Source organism: Camelus ferus, chromosome 21, assembly GCF_009834535.1.
Source record: "Camelus ferus isolate YT-003-E chromosome 21, BCGSAC_Cfer_1.0, whole genome shotgun sequence".
NCBI classification, from domain to species: domain Eukaryota; kingdom Metazoa; phylum Chordata; class Mammalia; order Artiodactyla; family Camelidae; genus Camelus; species Camelus ferus.
In genome coordinates, this window is record NC_045716.1 from 16,458,774 (window position 1) to 16,472,280 (window position 13,507).

The following is a 13,507-nucleotide window of genomic DNA, read 5'->3' on the forward strand; positions in this document are numbered from 1 at the left end:
AATGCGATACAACTGTTTAAACGCTGAAAGCCCAGAACAAGAATGCAGACTGAACAGAAGAGATGTCAGGAAGGCACTAGGGATCCTGAGAAAGAACCTGACACCTGGAGAGGTGTTTCTATCACGGCATTTTACCAGCAAGGATTGGAATGGAGGGACATATTAGTAAGATCAGCCAACAGGCTACATTGAGGGGGTGTGGGTCTGAGCTAAGGCAGTAGGAATGAAGAGAAAAGGGGAGACCCCAGATGCAATTAAAAGCAGTGGATCTCAGTCTTTTTTTGCTGACTCTTGATGGCAGTTGAGGGGAGTATGTAGGTGGGGACGAACAGCTCAGGCAATCTCACCTTCTAACCCTCTCTTTCCTCAAAAAAGAAATTTTACCAAATGCTATGTTAGTGATCCCGGGGACAGTCTGGATTAGGATGATAGAGTTAAGAAGTGAAAAGGATTTCCAAGTCTCTAGCCTGAGAGACTCAAAGCCGTCGGCATTAGCTCTCCATCATCATTCAGGGCAGATCGGTGCCATAAACTTTACGTCTCTTTAGAGATCCCGGCTACAGTGCGAGGCAGTACGTTGGGACTTGCTGCTCACTGACTAGAAGATCACTGCCAACTGTTAGAACAAGTTCAAAATTTCATGACTTTTCCCCACAATTTACATGGCAATATGCTATGTTAATTAATTTATTACTCTTTCCATCTGAACGTTAAAATGGGTCTGCTACTGCAATGTTTAAAAAGAGCAGCGCTTTATTTCTGAGCATACACGGTGCCGCATCTATTACGCTGCAGATCCTGCTTTTCTGTAGGAAAACAGCAACAGAAAGTAAAAGCAAACCCAAGGGACTACAGCAAACTGTTACACAGTAAAGACATAAAAATTCCACATAGTACAAACCTCCTTTAAGATACTGGTTAACTTTTCCCTATTGTCTGCAAGGTCCTGTATTTTCTTTTGATATAACTGCACCTCCAGCTGACAAGAAGGCAGGCAGTCAACAGAGTCTCGATAGATTTCATACTTTTCCATCACTTCTTGCTTTGAAAGAAAAAGAAAAACACGGAAACCACTTCGACACTCATCTTTATGAAACTGCAGTATGTCAATTTGTTTGCTCTTAAACAATTTCTGTACTCAATACTGAAAGCTTAAGAGCAGGGAACAATTAAGTTTCTAGGTCAGTAACAAAGCAGTATTACTGTCGTGTGTCTGAGCACATTTAATTATGCTTCCTAATTGCCAAATATCCTTGAACAAAGAAGAAGAACTGCCATAATTTTTCTAAACCATTCACTGAAGTACCCTCCGAAGGTTATTCATGACGATTTTAAAGGAGTTCATTTCTCCTAATGCTGAAAACGACTCCTGATCACTCCTGGGCAATTACATTACCAATTATAATCTTCCTATTCATTTGTCTAGTAACTATTATTATATCACTATTACTACAGCTAATTCTTTCAAAGAGATGAATTCTTCTAAAATTAGGAAATGAACATATGTTAACCATAAGCACTGCATAATACAAAGGTTTCTTTCCTTTCCCCAGTAGCCTACCCCTCCTCCCACCTTATTAACTAGTTGGATTTTGTCTTCAGTGAAATGCTTAATCATATTATTGCTCATTTGTCCATTGAGTTGTCTTTTTCTCACTAATTTGTAAAGACTATTTTGCATTTTTGCACGTCATGGATATAATCCCTTTATCTGTCATATGCACTACATGCACAGGTCTACTTCTTGCTATAGCTTTTGGGTTTCCAATCTTAATTTTAAAATTCTATCCCATCCAAGATAATATAAATGTTCTCCTAAAATTTCTAAACTTGTTTCATTTTTAATCCAATTAAAATTCATTTTTGTAAATGCTACAAGGTGTAGACTCAACTCCCTTTTCTTCTAGATGAACAGCCAGTTGAACCAGAATTGTTTATTATTTCGGAACTCTCATTTCTGTTCTAGTAATCCTTGTCTATTCTGTGATAATTCCTGATCATCAGGAATGACCTAAATAACAAATCCAGAGACAAACCAGAAATGTTTTTTTTTTAATTACTGGTTTAAAAACCTCCTCATAAAGGATGCTAAATTGTCTACCCACTTCTACTTCCGTCCCACCCTACCACAACCCATCTCCCATAGTAACCCATAATCTTTTTAAACATAAATCATACCATGTTCCAACATCCCGCTTTGAACCAACCAGTGGTACATCCTTGCTCTTAAGATAAAAGCCAGCACCCTGAATAATCTGCCTGTTGCCTATTTTTCCATCATTGTTTCATGCCTCTCTCCTTATACTTCATGCTTTCTTCCTTGAATATAACTTACTCCTATTACCTCATAGAATTTGCGTATGCTGTTCCTTCCGTCTTGAATGCTCTTCCAAGTATAAGTTTATATGATAACCTCTGTTCATCCTTCAGATGCCAGCATAAATTTCCACTTCCTTCCCACCCCCACCTCTGATTTCCACAATACTAAATTAGGCTACTCTCATTATGCTATTTCAAAGCACCTTATACTATTTTTTTATTTGTCTGTTTGTTTCTCTTTTTGGTGTTTTTAATAGACTTTATTTTTTAGAGCAGTTTTAGGTACACAGCAAAATTCAATAGAAGGTTCCGGGAATTCCTATATACTTCCGGCCCCTACACATGTACATCCTATACTTTTTCTTAATACATATTATAATTTGTAATTATATAACTGATTATAAAATTGTCTAATACTTTTCTCCATTAAAATAAAGTAACTAAGCCTCATGAGGACAGGTCATTTCTGTTCTGATCACCCAGGGCAAAGACTCAAAAGTTAGTTGCATAATTTAACAAATGTCCTGAAATTATATTTCGTTTCCCTACATCCACTTTAGAAAAGAGCTAAAAATTAAAGACAAGGGCAAAAAGCTAAAGAGGAAGAGATGTATAGGTAATCTGTAAATTAAAAAATTAACACATGATTAAACAAGAGTTGCTAAAAAGAAAAAAAGATAGAAGAGCATTAAAATAAAAAGAAAACTCACTCTGGAATTTTTAAGCTTCTGGACTGTATCTTTCATTTTTTCTTTATAATTCTTTAGCTTCTCTGGAGAATCCACAATTTTTGTTTTCAAACCCTCTTGTATTTCTTTCAAAGAAACCACTGACAATTTTAGTTCATTCTGTTGAGAAAAGATTTTTATATGTAAGGCATAATAATAAAACTGCTGATTTGCCAGTATAATAATGGAAAAGAACAAAGAAATCGGGTCTATGCTTGCTGTAATGGGGGTAAAGTTAAATTATGACCACACCACTCCCCTGCCTGACTGCTCACATCTGTCCATAGGCCAAAGATCAAGCTCCTTAGTGCAACACGCAAGATCCTTCATATGCAGCTCTGAGTCTCCCTTCCAGTGTCATCTTCCCCCAGTTTCCTACTATACCCCACAATCCAGTAATACTAGGCAGTCTTATGTTTGCACAATTACAAGGGATCTCTCCCTCTTAGCACGGTCCTCCTGAGTATCATCATCCCCTTCCTGTACTGCGTGTGAATTTCTACTAACCCTTGAAAAGCCTGCTCCTGCTTCCTCTGTATTCCTTCTATAAACAGGATAGTTATTGTACATGCACTACCATAATTATGCACTTAACATGTTTCTGAACTGAATGAGCAACTTGGGGTTGTACACAGTTAGCTCTGCTCCACCAGAACCCAGAGAAAGTAATAGCACCGGCAAGGTACTCAATCCATGGTTAGTAACTAAAACAGACTTCCTGCTCCTCAACTTCAGACCACTTAGGAGCTGAGGTGAAGGGTATCTGAGAATTCTTTTAAAACTTTTCTGTACATCTAAAATTATGTAAAAAGAAATTCCTTCCCAAGTATTAGTTGATAAAATTACATTTACATTATTTTGGGACACCCTATAACTCTATGTACTGATGAAGGAAAGACTGCCAAAAAATTTAAGAATAAGAATAAATTCACTGATCTCCATAGAACACAAACCTGTCCCTATGAAAACAGCATAACAAAATAGCAACAAATGACTATATAAACCTATAAATGTGCACGTAGCAGCACAGAAAAAGGACTGGAAAGGTGTAACCTCTAGTGGGCTAAGAAGAGAGGGGAGAGGGCCCTTCATCTCTCTCTCTCTCTCTCTCTCTCTCTCTCTCTCTCTCTATGTATGTATATGTATGTATGTGTGTGAGTGTGTGTGTGTCATTTGAATATTTTATAACAGGAGTGTATTACTGTATGGTTTGTGTAGTTTGTGTAAATTATTTTTAACTAAAATTTTTTTAAAGTTTTTACTTTTTGATCAACTAACTCAGAGACCAAAGCTGAATGTCTAAAACAATATATTTGTTATTTTACTCTTAAAATTTAGCAAACCATGACATTACCTATTCTTTTAATGCCCTACAAAATTAAAGATCATTTTCCTTTCATTAGCATTGACTTTCATCATTTTCCTTCCCTTTACAAAAAGTCTAAATTTGATATTATAACTACAAAGTGATTTTGTTTTAATATAGATTGGAACAGAGAGAAATGAATAAAGGCAGATCTTTCCATGTATGGAATTAAAGCCAAAACCATGAAGGCTATATTTAGAAATTATACTAAATAAAAACATAAACCTTCTAACAGGAAAAAAAGATAAATTTGAAAGACAAATAAAATTAATAACCCTAATTCATAGAGTTAAAAAAAAATACACAAGAAACATAAACAGGTAGTTCACAAAGTGAAAAATAGTAACAAGCCACTGAATAAGGTGGTCAAAATCACTTTGAAAAAAAAAAATCAAAATTAAAATGAGGGGTTTTTTTCCTATAAGAGTAACAAAGAAAAAAAGAAAAAGAAAACATAAAAACATCAATTTTGACAAAGATGTAGTAAAAGGAATACTCTCACATTCTATTGGTAGGAGTGCAAATTGGTATCTTTTAGAAGTCAGCTTGACAGTGTGTGCCAAATTTAAGTGTGATTCCCTTTAACCCAGAAATCCTACATTTAGGAATCCACCTGAAGATAAACATCATCCTGGTGCACAAATATATATGCACATGTGTAGGCATGTAGCACACACACACTATTGTTCAACAGCAAAAGAAATTAGAAGCAATGTGATTGTCTGTCAGGACACTAAAAGGATCTACATTAAGGTCCATCATAGAACGCACAACCACATGCAGTTATGAAAATGAGGGTCTATAATGACATTGTAACTATTTATACCATATTGTAAAGTGAAAAAAAAAAAGCAGGCTTGAGACATGCAGAGTATAGTATCACTTATGTAAAAGTACACACGTACTGGCACATTTGCAGAGAAATGTAACCGATGACATGTTGCTGATTGTGCAGTGAGCTTTCAGGTGATTTTCACTTCCACCGTACACGTCTGCATTTACATATTTTTTAAAATAACAGTCACCCATTATATTTAAATTTTAAAAATTTGAATTAGTTTCATTTTAAGGGAAAAAGAGAGAAACATTTGACAATAACACAGAGTTAAAATACTCCTCCACAAAAAGATTCAAACCTTAAATGCTAGTTAAATGAAAAGATGCTTACCAAACGCTTGGTTTTCTCTGAAATATCTGACTTCTTCTGGGAATTTCCCTCTTGAAGCACTATCTAAGTAAAAAAACAAACAGCTGCTTTAGAATGGTTCAAGACAGATTTAAATTTAGCCACTCAATGCTTTCTCATAAAATAAAAGTAACAAAGGAGAGGACTTAAACGGACTAGACCAGATATTCTCAAACTTTCTCTGTTCGTGATGACCCTACGGCCAAAAGAAGCACCTAACAGCCCCTTTGTTAAGTAGTTAAATCCAAACAACTGGGCAAGGACTTATGTCTTAACAGCTTAGCAGCCCTTTGAAAAAGTAAAACACACAAACTGAAAGAAAAATAACATTTTTATTTTATTTTTAAACAGCCACAACTACTTCCAATTGGATGTGTGTACTGCATAAACTGGGCACAGCACAAATTCACAAATCTTAGAATCACTGGACCCAGACAATTCTCATTTCCTGTTGCATGATGATTTTCACATAACATTTGCTTTTTATCATAGCAAATGTCAAAGCCCCAGGTTCACAAAGACACGAAAGGAAGGTAACATGAGTTAACATTGAAACTGTGAAATTCCTCGAGCTAGAAGTTGAAGCAGTGTCTGATAATGCTGAATGCCCTTGTTTCCCTTTAAAATTTAAAATCTCCTGAAGCACCCCTGAGGGTTTGCTGCAGCATCCAGGGTGCCTCAATGCACAGTTTGAAAACATCAGGATTAGACACAGAAAAATCGTAAAAAATTCTAGTCAACAAGACAGCGTATAACTTCGACAACATAAAGAAATAATCATGGTTTGACCTGGATGACAGAAGTATATATCCATTATAAGGGGCAAAAGCGGACACAGTGATATTCTCTATTTCTTTAATAATTGAAAGTAATGTGCTCTTAGACCCTCCACATCTACAAAGAAACCTTTTCGAAAAAGTTTAAGGTGTCTAACAACAGATACCGTTTTTTGACGAAACTCTTGATTCAGCGACTGCTGCAGCTCCTGAATGTCATCTGAAAGCTGCTTGAACTCTGCTTGCTCTTCAACCGGAACAGAGCTAAACACAGCAAAATAGATTAAAATTACACACATCAGGTTCTTAACCTTGAATGGCCAAAAAAAAGTCTCTGCCCTCCAATAACTTAAGTGAAAAAAGCCATCTGCTCTCATGTTTCTGAATTCCTATCCTTCCACATGACAGCGATTTTAAATTGATGAACTGGCCCCTGGTACCCAGAGAAAATAAACATCAGATGAGTTCCTTCAATTTCCTGCCACCAAACCTATGCACTGACTCATCTGTGCGCACACCTACCCCTCCCAAGTCCACTCTTACTCTCAGTGCTGATTTCCCCACCTCTGCCAGGGCCCTCCTCTCCCCACAGCCCCCTCCCGCATCACCCACTTCTTGTGCTCTGCTAATCCTTCCCAAGAGCACTTACACACATTCTAGTCTCTTCCTTATGAACGTTCTCAACTTTAGTTTTTGAAACATAGTATAGAATTGTTATTTTAATTTTCACTTTCCTAACTGCTAGTGAGCTTAACAGTCTTTACATGTTTTTAATGAGCTATCTGCCCTTCTTCCTCTGTAAAGTCCCTATTTATAGCCTTTGCCCATTTTTCTGTTATCTTCCTTCCTGTCAGTCTGTAGGGGATCTCTGTGTATTAGGAATACTAGGCTTTGTTATTAGAGATGGTAATGCTCTGCTGCATATGTAGCAAATATTCTCCCAAATCCCAGTCTGTCACTTCTCTTTTGACTTGGTTTATGGTAAATTTACCATGTTAAATTTTAATATCTAACTCCTTTTCCCAGTCTTTTCAGCTTACTGTTGTCTCTAAAGGCAATTTACGCCAAGGCTGGCTGAAAAAAGATCTCACCTAAAATAGATAAACCCAAAGACATCAACAAATTAGAAGGGATAAAAAGTTCTTCTGTTCAAAATCAATATATATAAGGCCAAGAAATCATAGCCCTCAAATGATTCTTTCTCCTTTGAGTCAAAACAAAACAAAGAAAACCTCTGTTGAAGGAATAAAAATGTTAACAGAATTAACCGATCTGAAGGAAGAAAGAGAATCCGGTCAGTTATTACTCAGGTACATAAGATAATACCTCCAGATATAATTTGGGAGAGTCAGTTAACGGCTTTAAACATCGCTGGCTAATGCGCTAACAACAACAACAACAACAACAAAAAGGTCAAAGAATGCATTATGCATTAAGAGAAAGAAGAAAAACTAGCTTTTCTTTTCCAGAAAAGGTAAACTTAAATACTCTGCTAGTTAGTAAGGAAGATAAAACAGTAAACTATAGGTTGTAAAATACTACTTACGTTCAGTTTGCATTTTGAAATTGCATTTGTTTTATTTGTAAACCTCCTACTTACTCAAGTCTCTCCAATTTCATTAACGCCTCCTGATGAGCAGTATTTAACTGCTGCAATTTGTCCACAGAAGATTTCTATTAAAGCAATTTTAATAATTCCATGTTAGTGTTTTTCAATATAATCAGTGAAGTATTTTTTAAAATATCTACCAGTACAGGCTGCGAAATGCTTACTCACTCTACAACTTTCACCATCAGAACTAAGAAATTTAAGAAAGAATCAGGCATCATAAGTGAATTAGGAATTTCTTTACGTACTCAACACACAAATGTAGAGTTCTTAGCACAGTTAGGCATTATGCTAAGTACCGGGAAAAATTCCCAAGAAAGGACTAACTTACAATTCCTGGGCTTAAGTAGTTCAATCTCCTTGAAGAGTCAGAAAAACAAATATAAAACTACAAAACAGCTTGTTACAGGACTGAATACAATGACATCCAATCCAACTTGGGCAAAGGAGCGTCACAGAGGGTTTCACAGAAATGACAGATGTGTGAGCTGTGTCTTAAAAAATGAGAAATTAGCGAAGCAAAATCGTGTGTTTGTATGTGCTGGCACAGACAAGTGTAAGTTTTGGAGAGTATGTGATGTTCAGGGGTATAAGCTTAATGTAATTTGAATAAGGCTGTAGTTCTCCATATAGCTCAGCTGCTTAAGTCCTAGCACTCTAGTGTGACTTGGGTGCTTTTCTAAAAGTATGGTACCCCAAAACTGAGGACAGGTGGGAACAGGTCACACAGATGACCCATAGTCTTACAAATTCTCTAAATTGTTGACAAAATGAGTTTCTATCTGTGAAAGTGATTTACTTGGACTGAATCTTATAATGCAATGCTGGGCAAGCATGATAAACAAAACAAAACACTTAATTAGGCCATTATTTAGAAAGCAAATATAAACCTCGAACACCTTAATAATTTGAAGAACACTACATTATCTATCAAACTTCAAAGAAAAAAAATATGGTTATCACTATGCTCCTCTCTTGCATTTCCTAACATAGGAAAAGGAGTCTCAGCTACGAGATTAAAACAAAAAAGTCCAACCTCTCCCTAATGATGCCAAATAAAGAAGAAAATCTCACTCTCAGATAAGCTTACTAAAAATCTGCAATTCATATAATATATAAATTTGATCCTAATGTCCATAAAACAATTAGGTATCTGTGACAACGATTTCAAAACAGATTAGTAGTTCAAAATGATGTTACTGATCAGGTATGTGACCCACAATATACTTGAAGCTTACATATTGCCAAAGAAACTCCATATAGGTCTCACGGCATGCTTCTCTGAAGTGAATGAAGTTGATGATGCCACTTAAAAATCGACTTGTCCGTTTTGCCTTCTAAAATAGAAAGCAATGCTCTTTCAATAAAGCTTCGAAACCATGTAACATAAAAATGAAAATTCATCTTCTCCCACCATATATTCTGCTCATACTATATAGAATAAAAATGTGTGTATGCCAGTTAACCACAGTGCAGGATATCTGCCCTAACTTAAAGATCAGAATTATCTTAGCATCAATAATCAAAAAAAAAAAAAAAAATAGAAACCACTTTTGCCCATGAGAACAATAGGGCCCAGATTTACTAACCCATCTTAGACAACCAGAAAACCAGAAAAAAATATATAAAGCAACACACTGTGGACACTGAACAACAGGCAATATATGACAGCAGTCCCCAAGAGAAATAAATGAGGTGAACCCTATTAACGTACCAGCCTACCACTTACGAGAATTTTCAGGTTGTGCTGCAGGGAGGGAGAACACAAACAGAACTCATGGGTTTTGCTGAGTCATGAAGATAAAGTTTAGAGTTTAGAGAGACCAAAGCAACCAGAATTTATTAAAGCTCTTCCTGATTCAGCCTTTATAAACATATTCTATAAATATATTCCACTTGTTCAAGAAGGTAGAAAAAAAGAATCAGCATTATAAGGTGAGAAAGGATGTTTTACAAAGACCTGAATCCAACTTTTACAACTGAAAAATAAAACATCTAAAATGAAAAATACACTGTAGAGGCTTAATAGCAGATCAGACCTACAGACGAAAGGGCTAGTGAAATTGAAGACACAGCAACAAAAGCGTCTAAAGTGAAGGCCAGAGGGAAAAAATGAACAGAGTTCCCAAGAGCAGAGGGACAAAATCAAGCGACACAACAAATGTGTAACTGGAGTCCAAAAAAAGGAATGGAATGAAAACCTTCTATAAAATAGCTGAGTATTTCCCACATTTGATAGAAACTATGAACATATCCAAGGAAGTGAGCAAATCTAAGTAAGGGGAAAAATCAAACAGAAAGTCCTCAGAAGGCACATTATAATCAAACTGCTGAAAGCTTGTGATAAAGAGTCTTAGTAAAAACAGCCAGACATGCAGAGAACCAAGAGACAGTAACTCCAGGCTGAGTAAGCAAATGGTCTGGATGATTAACTTCCATTTACAAACAGCTGATGATGCCTTGGACCCACATGACACAGGTAATTGGAGTTGAGATCCCTACAAGAAGTGGGACTCTAGAGAGGCTACATCCTTCGTGAAATGGTAGATCAGAGAAAGAAAAATCTCTCATACCACCACAGGGAAATGGCAAAGCTACTACTGTCTCAGCCTTGTCTCTAGTGAGGAAATAATCTCCCCTGAGAATTCTGAACCTTGGGCCTATCGCCATATGGATTTTTAGTCTAAATTAAACTATATACGTGATCCAAGAACTACCAAAATTAGGAATTAAGATTAAAAAGTGATCTTTAGCCAATATTAACCCTGGAATAACTGTCAAAAGCTAAATATACCTCAGGAGGGATGTGGCCTCAATCCCAGAAGCAAAAGAAGACCATAGACTAACCTACTGAAGATGAGCTTAAATTTTAATCCAAAATGCATGTGCACATGTGCACTCAAACACACACACACACACACACATGCACACACACACACAAGAAACCATCTATAATCAGTTTGTGGGATGCAGCTGAAGCAGGGCAAAATGGAAATTCATAGCACTAAACACTTACATTAGGAAAGAAGGTCTCAAATTGATGTCCTCAGCTTCTACCTTTAAAAAACTTGGAAGAAAAAAGAGAAGAACAAACCCAAAGCAAGCATGAAATAACAAGAAATAACAATGAGCACAAACTCAATAAAACAGAAAACAAACTGATCAGGGGAAAATAAAAGGGTGAAGAAACAAATTACTAATGTCAAAATCAGAAAGGGGACATCACTACTGACCCCAAAGACTACGAAAATGATACAGGAAAATTATAAACAACTTTATGTAAATAAATTTGCCCATTTAAATGAAATGGGTAAACTCGCTGAAAAAGGTAAACTACAAAGACTCACTCAGGAACTCTGGCAATAAACAACCAGAGTAGCCCTTTATTTATTAAAATGAATTAATTTAAAACCTTCCCACAGAAAAAAACACCATCCTACACAGATTCACTGGTGAATTCTACCAAACATTTAAGAAATACAAATTTTATAAAACTGTTCCTGGAAATGAAAGAGGGAATCTTTCTAAACTCATCCTAAGAGGTCAGCAACACCCTGATAATCCAAATCTGTCACTGCAGTGACATTACAGACCAATATCCCTCATGAACATCATCACAAAAAACACACAACAAAACATTAGCAAATCAAATCCATTAATCTATTAAAAACACATAATGTATCATAACCAAATGGGGTTCATACTGAATACAACAAAATTGGTTTAACATTCAAAAATCAAACATAATCCACTAGACCGAAAAAGAGAAAACCACATGATTTTCCCACTAAATGCAAAAACAGAATTTAACAGAAGTCAACACCCATTCATGACACAACTAGGAATAGAAGTTCCTTATCCTGATAAAGGCCATCTAAGGAAACCCTATAAACTAACATTATCCTTACTGATGAAAGCCAGAATGCTTTCCCCTTGAGACTGGGAACAAGATAATGATGCCTGCTCTCAACAGTTTAATTCAACATTACACTAGAAGTCCTAGCCACTGCAGAAGGAAAGAAAAAGACAAAATACAATCTAGACTGGAAAAGTCTTTGTTCTCAAATAATGGCTGCCAATGTAGAAAACCCTAAGGAATCTACAAAAAAAAATCTACTAGAAATGAGATCAATATATAAAAATCAATTGTTTCTCTACACTAGCACTAACCAATCAATCAGAAATTCAACTAAAGAAATGTACAATATCATTAAAAATTTGATGTACTTAGGGATAAGTTTAATAAAATGTATATAAGACTTATACTCTGAAAATTATAAAACATTGTGAAAAATTAAAGACAACTTAAATAAATGGAGATATACACATGGATTAGAAGACTCAATATTATCAAGCTGTCAATTATTCAAGTGAACTATACATTCAAAGTAATCTCAGTCAAAATTCCATGGTGAGGAGGGGGCAGGTATGAAAGTGACCAAGTTGATTCTAAAGTTTATATGGAAATGCAAAAGGATCAGGATAATTAAAAGCATTTTGAAAAAGAGAACAAAGTTATAGGACTTACACCAACTGATTTCAAGACTTACTATAAAGCTAAAGTAATCAAGGTAGTATGGTTGGTGTGAAGAGACATACGGATCAATGGAGCAGAAGAGTGAAGCCAGAAATACACACACATATATATACATACATATGTGTGTGTGTGTGTGTGTGTGTGTGTGTATATATATGAGTATGAGCATATTTCTCTTTTTAAAGTAGAATTTTTAGAGTAGATTTAGGTTCACAGAAAAACTGAGCAGAAAGTAGAGTTTCCATATACTCTGTCCCCCATACATGCATAGCCTACTCCACTATTAACAACCCCCACCTGAGTGGTACATTTGTTACAAAAGATGAACCTACACTGACACATCATTACCACCCAAAGTCCACAGTTCACATTAGGGTTCACTCCTGAGGTTGCATTTTCTATGAGTTTTGACAAATGAATAATGATATGTATCCACCATTTTAGACAGATTCACTGCCCTAAAAATCCTCTGGGCCCTGGCATTCCATTCTTCCCTCCCCCCAACCCCTGGAAAACAATGATCTTTTTACTATCTCCCTAAGTTTTGCCTTTTCCAGATTGTCATATAATTGGAATGGTATTGTAAATAGCTTTTGCAGATCAGCTTCTTAAACTTAGCAATACGTGTTTAAGATTCCTGGAAGTCTTTTCATTGCTTCATAGTTCATTTCCTTATAGCACTAAATAATATTCCACTGCCCTGATGTACTTATTTATTTACCCATTCATCTATGAAAGGATATCTTGGTTGTTTCTAAGTTTTGCCAATTATGAGTAAAGCTGCAATAAAGATCTGTGTGCAGGTTTTTGTGTGGATATAAGCTTTCAACATGTTCGGGTAAATACCAAGGAGCATGACTATTGGATTGTACAGTAAGAAAACATTTAGTTTTGTAAGAAACTGACAAACCGCCTTCTGAGGTAGCTGTATCATTCTGCACTCCCACCAGCAATGAATGAGAGTTCCCGTTGCTCCATATCCTTAT

The 13,507-nt window shown here is 35.9% G+C and overlaps 1 protein-coding gene across 1 annotated transcript in view; it reads right to left on the minus strand.

Moving 5' to 3' along the window:
* NUF2 (NUF2 component of NDC80 kinetochore complex) overlaps positions 1 to 13,507 on the minus strand; it is a 28,051-nt gene that overhangs the window by 6,229 nt on the left and 8,315 nt on the right. Inside the window, exons 7-12 of the mRNA XM_032463841.1 lie at positions 9,223 to 9,318; positions 7,976 to 8,049; positions 6,543 to 6,639; positions 5,582 to 5,644; positions 3,030 to 3,167; positions 902 to 1,042 (exon numbers count right to left, since the gene is read on the minus strand). Coding sequence (XP_032319732.1) covers positions 902 to 1,042; positions 3,030 to 3,167; positions 5,582 to 5,644; positions 6,543 to 6,639; positions 7,976 to 8,049; positions 9,223 to 9,318 — 609 coding nt within the window. The remainder of the gene's footprint in view (positions 1 to 901; positions 1,043 to 3,029; positions 3,168 to 5,581; positions 5,645 to 6,542; positions 6,640 to 7,975; positions 8,050 to 9,222; positions 9,319 to 13,507) is intronic.